Source organism: Trachymyrmex cornetzi, unplaced genomic scaffold, assembly GCF_001594075.2.
Source record: "Trachymyrmex cornetzi isolate Tcor2-1 unplaced genomic scaffold, Tcor1.1 scaffold227, whole genome shotgun sequence".
In the NCBI taxonomy this organism is placed as follows: domain Eukaryota; kingdom Metazoa; phylum Arthropoda; class Insecta; order Hymenoptera; family Formicidae; genus Trachymyrmex; species Trachymyrmex cornetzi.
Window position 1 is genome coordinate 72,661 of NW_017296923.1, and position 12,496 is coordinate 85,156.

Genomic DNA, 12,496 nt, shown 5'->3' on the forward strand with positions numbered 1-12,496 from the left:
AATACATTTCAAAATATCTAACCACAAATACCATCATAGAATTGTACATTAACCTTTAATTTAGAAATAAATGCCGTGCTTCAACAATTTTCGATTTAATTATTTTCGTAATCATTAATACACTTTACACTTTCATAAGATTGATTCCGAAGCCGTACGGTCGAATTATATCGCGATTAAATTTTCTGCGATCTCACCGCGAACAACGGCGGCACTGTTAATACCCACTTAGTGCCCGCCTAATTAACGAGTAATGCGATCGTACTACTCGGTCGATGCACGACCAGTGTCTTTACGCGAGCGCGGACATGAGCAATCGATTTCGCCTGTTAAATCAGCTTCCGCGGTCAACGGTTCAATGCGATCCAATATTCTCACTTCGCTGCCAATACAATCCGCAACTCCATTCGGCCGACATTCGACGGCCGCGTTGCCACGTACAAGGGAAGCTAATGCCTCTGGCTGAATCGAGGAGCGATACAAATTGATTTTACAAATAGAACAATGCCGCGTAGGCGAGGGGGTGGCGGAACGGGTAAGGGGGAGAGTGGAGAGGGTTGCGAGGTTGGACGGCGGGGGCAGCGGAACACGCGCAGTGCGTCGACGATGCATTGTGCTCGCGAAAATCAGCATTCGCGGTGGTGGCGATGGCAGCGAGGCGGGAACATTCTTCTCGGCACTGACTTTCAGGATTTTCAGAGACCAGAAAAAAAGGGAGAAAAAGAAGATGAAGAAAAAAAAAGAAGACATAATACTCCGTCCCGAAGCGAATGGATGAGAGTTGGGACGGGGAGGGGGGAGGGGGAGGAAAATTCGTAGGAAAATTATCTCGTGAGAGAGTAAAAGGCATGCAGTCATGTTATATAGATACGTAGTAGGCGTGAGATATGTAATATGTAATATAATAATAGACGTATCATATGAACTTTTCATGGACGGAATTGAGGGATCGAGAGAAATGGATGTACGAGGCCAGGGAGGCTGGACTCTCGGCGAGAGAAAGTTGAAATGTTATGAAGCTGAATATTTTAAGCGATTTGTGTAGTGCTGAATATAATGAGGTCGATGTATATAGGTACGTAGATAATATATATAATGTATATAAGAGATATATATGCGACACGTTCGCATGTGTGTATATAGCTTGTTACACCACCCGTTGGGCCGGCCGAGTAACGAATGTAACGCGGCACGTGCGACATGAGCTACGGTCCCCCGCGCCGTGTAACAAGCTATATACCCATTTATATGCATTCGGTATGTAGATATATATAGATATATATATTTATCAGTCTCTAAGGGATTGCGTATGGGGGCATATTCGTTCTTGGAGGATCACGCGTCCCCAACGCTCCGCGTAACATCGATGGTCACAACGTCACACAACATAAGACCATCGACCGTTTCCGTTAATTGTCGTAATCGTGATTATCGAGTAAATTCCATGGATGCTCAGGGATCGAAACCGGGATTATTTTGACGAGATCGGCTCTTGCCGTTAGATAAAAGTGCGCCGGATATATTGACGCTTTTGTTAATTTCTTATAAATCGCTAAAGTATCGACATTTTGTCCAAACTAGTGACAGCCTTATTCTTTTAAATAAAAAAAAAATCAAGAAAGATTCTTTGTATAATATAATAATATTATATTATAATAACTTATAGCAGTATGTTTAAGAGATATTGAACGAACTATAGTGATATAAGATAAGTAATAATAATTAGACAATACTCGATTATTTTCATGTAAATTAAAAATGCATGTTCATTTTCGCAAGAATGAAGTAGTTGAATTTTATATAAAATACTCAAGTTTTCAAATTATAAAAATTATTCACTGTTTTCCTTGATAGTTCGTCTACATTCTATATTCTTCGCCAATCGCTTCTCTGCCGTTGCGAATAACACAGATTTGATTTTTTTGTCACATATACGAAGAAACGAAATGCGATATCACTGTCAGACAATGCTATCGGTTTCGATCACTGATCGTGCCTTCGTTTCGAGTGGCTTGGAGATCAAACTATGCCGGAGGGAGGCGGGCGCTGATCCTCCAAGTGCGAGCATAGCAAGGTGGCAGGCACAGTCGTCACTACTGTACGTCCAAACCCATAGTGAATGATAAACAGAAAAAGAAAAACGGATGATGCTCGAATGCACCGAGATTTCTAAAGGCAGTCGTAGTCAACCTATATGCAAATAATGAAAGAAGAGAATGTACACGCGCGACGCGTACCTAACGCCGTTAGGAATTGTTAATCTAGCTAATTTTCTTTTCTTTCTTTTTTTTCTTTCTTTCCGCCGAATCTTACGAGCAAATGGTCATCGACGATTTCATTCTCTTTCTCTGTTTTTGAATGAATCTTTCTCTCGATTTATATGTCTTTTCTATTTCTCTCTCCGCCTCTCTTCCGTCGTTCTCGCGCGAACGAGGACGTCGAGGACCGATCTCGGAGAAATACCAAGACGCACGAGAGATCGCGAAATTTTCAGTCGAAATAATTTCAGCGGAATTAACAAATGTTCGTTGTTTTCAGTAAGTACTTCGCGCCAGAAAGAAGCATCGTTAAGTTAGTAAAGCGGGAATCTCGGGGGTAGACGGACGAGAGTAGAACTTGGGATTGGCCGGGTCTGGGTGTGATAATTTCGGTGGGTTTCGATTTCCTCGGATATCGGATAAAGACAGACACAGGGCGTTGGTGTCGGGTTATTGGCACATTTTAGACAGGTGATAATAGACGCAGACAAGGGACAAGGAGAGACGGTCCTTTAGGGTTCTTCATCATGAACTGTACGGTGCCGATTAGCAATACTTGCCGATCCGTCGATAGAACAGAAAGCGAACATGTACACTTGTTGAGTTATTATCTCGTGTTCGTATCGTATGTATATATATAATATGATAGAAAAAGGAACGATATAATAAAAAGAACGCAACAGAGTCGTTCACGCAAGAGGCGCGCAATAAGGTCAGCGTTCGTGTAAAATGCTAGGACGTTCACTATAAGACAAGTTCGACAGGATGGTACATAAAGTGCAAGCCTGGCAAACACAAACAACACAAGACCAGGTTCGTAAGTACACGACTCGTAACATACTATTATGTATATCAGTCATATGGCTAACGCATCTAAGGGACAAGAAGACAAGACATAACAGAAAAGGGAGACAACAATCTGACGACATATCACAGATAACACAGAGACAATTCGTACGGTTGACTTTAATGTATACGTGAAGAGTTTTGCTCATGGGCAGACGCTCCCTGATGATGCGTACAAGCATATTATATATTTTCTATTATATATAAGCGAGATAAAAGGTAACCCGATAACTAATGAGATTCTGTATATTATAATAAAAAGAAAACGGCATATAGGCCGATATTCAGAGTTCGTTCTTATTTCAAGACTGTTCTAAATAATGTCTTAAGATATTGATACGGCCTTCTGATTGATCCGTGACGTCTTAAGGCCGGAATCAAACTACGCATTGAAGAATGAGATTGAAGATTGAAAGATTGAAGTTTGACCAATCAAAACAAAAGGAGCCATAATTTCTTTGTCCTCATTGGTGAAATTTCAATCTTTAATCTTCAATCTCAATCTTCAATGCATAGTTTGATTCCGGCCTTAGAACGTCTTGAATATAAGAATTTAACCATGAACAGCGATCAGAAATAGAATCTTCAGAATCAGAATAATGCTTATTTTCAAAATATTCCGTTTCCTTTTTTTTCCTGCATTAAACTTCGCCCTGGATCTATTTCTGACGTGGATTTTACAAAACCAGAGAGAGTGTTCTACAAAGAGGATTTTAAAAAAGTAGGTTACCGAATATTTGTTGTAAATTCGATATCAATACAAGGAGGATTGTTTCTCGTTCGTATGTTTTTTTCAAAGTCCATGGCGTTTTTATTTGCGAACATGTATTCGACTATTTTTATAAAAATATAGACGGAAACCCGACGAGAGACGCGCGCACGCGGCGCTACCTCGAGCGGGATAAACCGCCACAAAAACCGTCAACGACTCATCTCCTGTACGTATCAACGCGAGCGTGGCCATGAGGCGCGAAAGTGAATAAAGACAGATAGGTCAGACAGATAGATAGAGTGATTGAGAGAGAAAGAGAGAGAGAGAGAGAGAGAGAGAGAGAGAGAGAAAGAGAGAGAGAGAGAAAGAGAAAGAGAGTGGACGAAGTAGAATAGGAGATGGCGTTCGATGAAAGAGATGAGAGACAAATAAGCAAAGTGTGATCAAACATTAGCGAAACGCAAATATTCGTATAATGAGAAATGATAACAGGCTGTTATATGAGCGGCGTAAAAATAAAGAAGGCAGAAAAAGAGACAGAACGAAACGTTAGGAAAGTAATGACAGTGTAAAGGCAGGCTAAAGGTTCGATATATAAATACATAAGTGTTACATATTAATGGGTCATACGAAAGACATGTAAGATGAATGTACGAGCGAAACGAGCAATAGATGATACTTTGTTCTTTCTTTTTTTTTTTTTTTTCTTTTGGATAATGAACGATTAGCGAGAGCTTGAGCTGCAACTTACCGCGGTGTAAAGGAACTCCAGAACGTACTACGTGTGGGAAAAACCAACGAGAAGAAAGGGCGTTACCACGGTCACAGAACCCGCGTTTGCGGGCAAAAAACGAAGGCGCGTGCGCAGCATTGCGCGAGCAATCGTTTCTCGAGCAATTGCCCCCGAAACGGCAATTTTTCTACTATTGCAAACGCGATCGCGTGCGACTTTGACCGCGCGCGTTAAAACTATCCGCCGCGATCTTTAGTCGCGTTCCGGACCTTTCCCGTCTTCGGCTCCGTTCCGGCACCGGCTGGACCGGCACGGAGACCCCGCGAGTGCTCCTCGCAATGTTCCGCACGCCATTACAGAAACAATAGACGTAGACACACACTAATCAAGCGTACCCATCACACACGCGATTCTTCCAGTCACGCAACATGAACGCAGTCACTCTCGGACTCATTCAACATAGAGTGGTATACAATGTGACAGACACAAGTTGGAAACTACGCAACGCATACACATATGTATATATAATGATGTATATATAATATATATATATAATATATATATATATATATTTATATATAGGGTCCGGAAAAACGAATGGCTGAATAACCGGTTGTATGTTAATACACGGCGTCATTTCAACCGGGGATGGTGTCCCATGACACCACCCTTGGCGCGGGCACCCTGATGGAGCAACCCGAGGGAAACTCTTATCAGTTCGGTGTAACCAGGGTCGAAAGGATCGCCTGGACCGACAACGAGAGGAGATTCCATCGGCGTCGATCTAGGGCCCGGGCTGAGGGACGATTCTCGAATATTGATTACGCTGTCCGAGCAACCTCAATGCCAGTCTGAATACTTGATTCACGATGGAGCGCTTGTATCCGTGAGCATCTTTCTCGTTTGGAGCGAACGCGCTTTAAAAATCATGTTAACGCAAATAACTTCTCGAAGGAGATACGAGAATTCTGATAGTAAAAATGTCGAGGTATTCACGAAGCTTACAAACTCTAAAGACAAGTAATGAAAATAATGGGTATTTAATAATTGTTTATTTAAACCAATGAATGTTGAAATATGTCAATAAGCCTCAAATAGCATTATTAAATGTTCAGTAGTCATGTTAATGTGTGTTATTTAAGTTTAGTTATGATTTAGTTAAATTGAGAGATAATTAACAATATCCCATTGTTGAAACTTTTAAACGAGTGCAAGTGTTGGCCGCAAGTATACTAGGAAGTGTAATCAATATTCCAGCGATATTACGAGACGAATGGACAATGGACAAAAACAATACTCTAAATGTTCGACTTCTGGAATAGTCTTCGACGACAACATGGACCTTGTTATACGCACCGTATAGACAGTTTTCGTGGAGCAAAAAGAAGGCGACGGTACGAGAAATTTCAAACTTGTGTCTACCATATCTAGAAATACTTTTACGAGTGGGCGAGTCACGGCGCTTGTGCTCTTTGACATCGATAGCTCTCTGCACAGACTTTCACAGATAATTGCAAATTCTCGTTAAGGGAGTTTTGATCTCTGCCCGTCTGACTCAACCATTCGTACGCTTTATCTATATGAACTCCTTTCTCGTAATCGCTTAACGAATGGCCAGATTATTGGTGTCGGAAAGCAATTTTGAAAATTGTATCTCTGTCCTTCCTTATATATGTTGTTAATTATATTGCGCGTAGGCCGAGTACTGTTATACTTTATGACGATAACGAACAGTGCCTAGAGTACATTAACGCGTGAGAAATGAATTAACTAATAATAAGGTAATACAAAAGCAAGTCTCTAGCATATTCTCGTTATGCAGACTTTTGTCATTCAGTCCGTAGGCAGAACGGAGCCTTTTTTCGGTCTTCGGCTGTAGGGTGATTGGTAATCTGGTGATGGTAAAGGGCTACACACAGAGGATAAACACTAGACAAAATACACGATACCCCCGAAGTACCGTCACGGCTTCTTCCAGTTCAGCCGCATATCGATAATCACTTCTTCAGTGCCGAACAAAGGAAGACAGAAAAAATTTTTTATCTGATAAAAAATTCTTACATGTGTCTTTTAAAAAATATAAACTTTTTGGAAATTGTATTTAGTTTATTTCTTTAACACTTTTTTTGTTATACCTTATTGCTTAAAGCATCATCTTAATTGATTTCACGTAAAATATAATATATCCATTAATTATTATATTAAAATATCTTGTGCATTAACGATGAATGAAAAATTAATGATTTTTAATGACAAATTTTTCTTAGACTAATAATAAATAGTCTCCTCCTCAGTAACGTATAAAGATAGAGATGAATTTAATCAATTGCAAACTTAACATGTATTTATTTATTTAGCATGACAGTTAATAACTTGAATTAAAAATATGCATTAAAAAAAATTTTTGTATCACAAACACAGAGATTAATTAATGAAAAATCTTTGATTGGCAATGATTCCGAAGTAATCATCGATACAATTGGCATTCGGAGGGGGGAAAGGGGTGAAACACTAGGAAAGGATGGTTAGAGGGTTGCAGGGTGTCACCCACCGGGGGCTCTTCTGATATTTCAGCTGTTACGGATGTGGATTCATGACGATTCGATAAAATTTTTGTAGCATTCAACGGTTGCTCACGATGGGGGAAACATCATTAAATAATTAATCGCAGTATCTTTATTTAAGTAATATTTGCATATAACGTCAGCTCGTAAACCAATAGTTTCGATGTGTGACATGTTTAATTAACGAAATACTTTATATTGCGTTGCAAATTACATAAAGTAACGATATTGACAAGACTACGATGACTACGATTCCTGAATTTGTTACTATTTTAGCCCATCGATCGTTTTCGCAATTAGGTTCTGTTTATTATCAATTTATGTAGGGGAGGAATATGCAGATTCTCTTTCACAATATCAGATTTTGTGTATCTATTTCGTACAGCTTGTATTGTATCTGTATTAAACGTATATTTCATAAACAAAATTTATATTACGCTTCCACAATAAATTAAAAACAAGTTATACGTATTCAAAGCTGAAAATATATTTTAATTAACTTTGTCTCGTCCACGTGAAATTATTGGTGAGCATCGTACACGCATATATGCAAGATAATTAAAACGCGTAAGTTACATGATAATATTCATAACTCGATAACCGTGTGCAGCGTGACGCGATATATTGTATTTTAGCACATTAAATTTGTCAGTCCTGTAAACTGCAATTTTGACATTAATAACGCTTTTCAGGACGTTCATTGCATACGTCGAAGACAAATTTTCACGGCGTGCCGTATCAAAAGGAATGAAAGTGCTCAACTAAACACGATGATACGCGTATTTCTGGCTAACGATAAAACTGAGAAAAGTAATACGCGGTCGCATGAAAGTCGTAAAAAGGCCAAACTATGACACGCAGCTATGCTATTTTATCTTCATTAAATGTCATGTGTGCAACGTTTACGATCGACCGAGTCGTTACCCGCGTTTATGTATATATACTCTAAAACATTAATGCAAAAATAAAAAGAAGAGAAAATGTGTGTTGGGAAAAATCTGTCAGAAATGTTATGAAGGAATGGCAAGTTCTCGGTCGTTCGAACACGTCACTCCCGCTTATCTTATGAAAGTAAGAGACTAAGCGAACTCTAATTCGAATTTTAATCCGTCCGGGTGGAAATGATCGATCTTACCTTTCCGTGTACTCGTCCATGTGGGCGTAGCTCTGTACGCTGTTCTCCTCGACGAGGAACTTTACTCGTTGATAGAAGGACGCTGTGACGCTGGGTGGTTGTTTTCGGAGAAGAACGTCCACGGGATTATTACTAGCAAGGCACATGATATGTTCTGAACAAGCTTCGTGCGAACAGCACTCACTATCAGAGCAGTCCATCATGCCATCTGAGAAAGGCAATCTGTTAGATATCCACTCGAACATGTCTTGCACTCGATAAGATTCTATTTCTTAAATAATCTTTTAAGGATGTATTACACGTATTTTTTAACGAAATGAACAAAATAGATTTTTCTATATTGCATTTGTGTATATGTGAAAATAATACAAAAGATTGATAGTGATTTACGACAAAGATCAAAAACTGTTATAAGTAGACATGTTTTTAAAAAATAATTAAGATAAAATGAGAAAATTTTCAATTTAAACTATAAAATTGTATTGTTAAATAAATATTAAGTTTATTGATGTGTTTCATACGTATATTAACATTTATTTTTATACGGAAGGTATAAATTTTTAATTTCAATCATTTATGCAGAGATTATACACACATGATACATCCTTAAACGATCTTATCTCTCTCATTTTTATATTTTTATGAGCTTAGTAAAAGATTGGATAAATGCCAGTAATAAAAATTGACATTTCGTTCACGCTGTTATAGTTTAATGTTATGTAGAATGCAATTAACATTTTCCTGTAGGCAAATACTATCTCATAATCAATAAATTTCCTTCCTCCGTTTATTGATTTTTCAAGAGTAATATTCGTTAGATACAGATGGACAATAGTATGCCATTAATCAGTGTTGATTTAATACTGGGTTACTTGAGGACTTACCTTCGTCATTGTCAACGTAATCATTACATTCCAATTCGAGTCGTATGCTGCAATCTCTGCCGGCCCACCCGGTTGAACATTCGCAACTGTATTCGCCATCCTGTAGGGTACACAATCCATGGCGGCTACATCCATTCTCACATCCGGCTATTAAAGAGAGAAAACCATTTCCAGACATCGTTTTCAATAATTACAGTCGACTAATCGATTATTGAAAAATGATATTGCGTCGTTTCGTATCGGAGAACTTATTATTGATAGCAAAATATATGTTCACACAACAAAGTAAAACACCGAATTTATTGTGATAACATAGTCTTCTATTTTTTACGTACGTAATGTGCAATGCCTTCCGTTCCACCCTTGGCTGCACACGCAGGTTCCATTTTTGCATTGACCATGCTCGGCGCAACGCAAATCACACGGTTTTTGATCGCATTTCGTTCCAGTCCAGTCATCGTGGCATCTAAAAATATAAATTTGCCTCGCACCTCACAGATTTTACATGTATTACGGATATTAATTAATTTCTATTCAATAACCGAAGTTGCGAAATAAAAACAGTGAGAGTATCCACATAGAAAATATAATAATACTGTTTTGTTACACGTATATACCTATTACTCGCGTTTTGGTATATTAATTGTTTCGTACTTCGTACACGATACGAAAATGTTTCTAACAGGATTCGTTATGTTAAACGGCGGTATCGCCGAACGTAAAATAATTTCTCGTCGTTTATACCGGCTGCAATAAAAAATGCGAGTTTGAACTGAGTTCCGAAGTTGTTCTGCCGTAGTGAGGAACTTTTTGCACTTAGAGCCTCTTTTACGCCAACTCTTGGGGATGGAACGAGAGAAAAAGGGGGGGAGGAAGAGAGGGGGCAGTAGACGAGAGGCGTCAGCTTTAGAATATGAGAAAGGAGATCCTCTCTCGCGTCCTTGATTCTGACAAAGGAAAGTAGGAAGGGACGAGGACGGTCCTTCGAGTTGTGATAAGTTGGCGCCTCGTAAGACAGAGCCTTTTTCTCGCAATTTTTCACCTTTTTAGCCTCAACTTTTGTGCCTGCGATCCTGGCGAGCAATTTACTCATTTTTAGGCCATTCTTCGCCCACATCTATCCCACAATATTTCAATGTCCCGACAAAACGTTACTCTTTCTCTTTCCTTCTCGAGCGCGGATTACTATTAAATGCTTCACGACGTGCCTCCCTCGTGCATTCGTTGAAAACTTTACGACGTTTCTCACTCTTCGACGCGGCATTACCCGGTAATCTATTCCAGTCGTAAAAGTTGCAAAAAGCTTGCACGTCACACTCTATGAAACAGAGAGAGAGAGAGAGAGAGAGAGAGAGAGAGAGAGAGAGCGCGCGCGCGCGCGCGTAAATGGCCGCCACGTCCGCACAATTCCGCAAATCTCCCGCATTAAACAATGATCTTGCGCGAGGTGTGGGCGTCATATGGAAGAGAAACGAATCGAGGTCGCATGGAATTTCTTTAATCCGAGAAAAACGACCCTGGTCGTTGAGACACGCGTCACTTTCCTCGTTCAATCCCGGAGAGAGCGGCTGTTGGCCGGTTGCGCCAACGGGTAACCCAATTCCGAAATCCCGGTCGCAACACGTCCACGGAAGGCCCATAAAGGACGACGATATATAAAGGACGGAGTATGTGTGTGCGTCATATGTGTATACTGACTTGCAGCGGCCTTGCTCGCAGGATCCATGAAGTCCGCAGTCTAGACCGCAACTCGGCTGCGAGCAATCGACCCCCGTCCAATGCTCCTCGCAAACGCAGGCCGCAGATTCGAGGTCGTACGTGCCGTGATCGGAGCAGCCGGGCAGACACTGGTACACCTGCTGATCAACCTGATTGCACCGCTCGCCCTGCCAGCCGGCCTTGCAGTAACACTTGCCGGAGACACAAGCGCCGTGGCCGCTGCAGTTCGGATCAGAGCAGTCGGCTGAAAGTTGAGAGAGAGAAAATGAATCGAGTGCGCGTTTAGATTAGAAATCATCGCGTTTTTACGGTTCGGCACAACTTGCGGAGCTTCTCGTTAAAGGATAAACTTCCCGTTTGCGTGGTGAACGCATTCCCGGCGCACCCCGTCAGTTATCAGAGCCCATCCCCGTCTTCCCTCTCCCGTCACGCCCGGGCGCCGCTGATTGCGTCCATGGCGTGGACGAATGGACCAACTTTTTAAATTATGGCATCGGAACAATTGCATTATTCCCGCAGATCCCACCTGCCCCGGGGAAATTATGAAACTTAATTCCACAGCGTCCTTGGCGCAGCAGCGACGGCAGCGGCGGGGGCGGCGGATTATATGTATACGGGATACGAGAGATGAGAGAAATTCCTGGCGGATTCTTCTTGCATTATGTATGCGCGACGTTGATCGAACGGGATCATAGATTTGTTCGCTTTCATTAGAACCTGACAGGTGCGTTCGCGCGCCATCGTGAAACGTAGAAACGCGAAACGCGGTAAATTGGGCGTTGAAGTATGATACCATTAAGTGTATTTAATGGTACATACAGAATGTTTCCTCGGAATGAGCTCTTTTCGGTAAAAATGTTGAGACATCAATTTCTAAGTCGTGAACGATAAGCGAAACGGTAGTTTTAGGAAATTATTCATTCGGCAGAAATAGGCAAAATTTTATTTAAATAATAGATAATAAATAAAAGAGACAAGACATAATTTATTCGTAAGTAATAAACAAATTTTTGTTCGATCAACAATTTATTCGATTCAACGATAATTTAAATAAATTCTTATCTAAATAATTATTCAAATAATATATATATATATATATTCATTATCTACTAAATGTACGAAAAATATACAAATGATATTATTCCATTACATATATTATCGAATAATATAATAATTTAAATCAATAATAATCATTTATATATTGTATTATTGCTAATAGAACAAATAAAATTATTGTATATTTTTTCTTAGAAATGTTTCATTTTCAAAACGTATTTAAAAGTTGATAAACAAAAAAAAACTTAAATAAGTGGATAGAAAATTAAATTATATAATTAGAAAGAAATTACATATTACATACCTTTTCAGAGAGCCTTTCTCTCTCTTTCTCTCTCTCTCTCCCTCTGTATCTCTTAAATTATTATTTTTGTATGTAATAAAAATTCAAGTAATATACATTAATTACGGTTCTATTAATTAATGTTTAATATTAATTGCATACTCTTTTTAGATTAATTTAAAGTTTAATAATATATATATTTTTAATTCATTTTTCGAGTTGGAGAGCTTCCTTTGCAAGTAATAATTAAAAAAAAAAATAATGAGAATAATGCACATAATAAATAAAATTTTATTTGAATAGTAA

The 12,496-nt window shown here is 39.4% G+C and overlaps 1 protein-coding gene across 1 annotated transcript in view; it reads right to left on the minus strand.

Annotated features, from left to right (window-relative positions):
- Positions 1-12,496, minus strand: part of Ten-a (Teneurin-a transmembrane protein) — a 496,598-nt gene that overhangs the window by 14,525 nt on the left and 469,577 nt on the right. Inside the window, exons 13-17 of the mRNA XM_018506604.1 lie at positions 10,831-11,095; positions 9,468-9,598; positions 9,133-9,279; positions 8,249-8,456; positions 5,193-5,345 (exon numbers count right to left, since the gene is read on the minus strand). Coding sequence (XP_018362106.1) covers positions 5,193-5,345; positions 8,249-8,456; positions 9,133-9,279; positions 9,468-9,598; positions 10,831-11,095 — 904 coding nt within the window. The remainder of the gene's footprint in view (positions 1-5,192; positions 5,346-8,248; positions 8,457-9,132; positions 9,280-9,467; positions 9,599-10,830; positions 11,096-12,496) is intronic.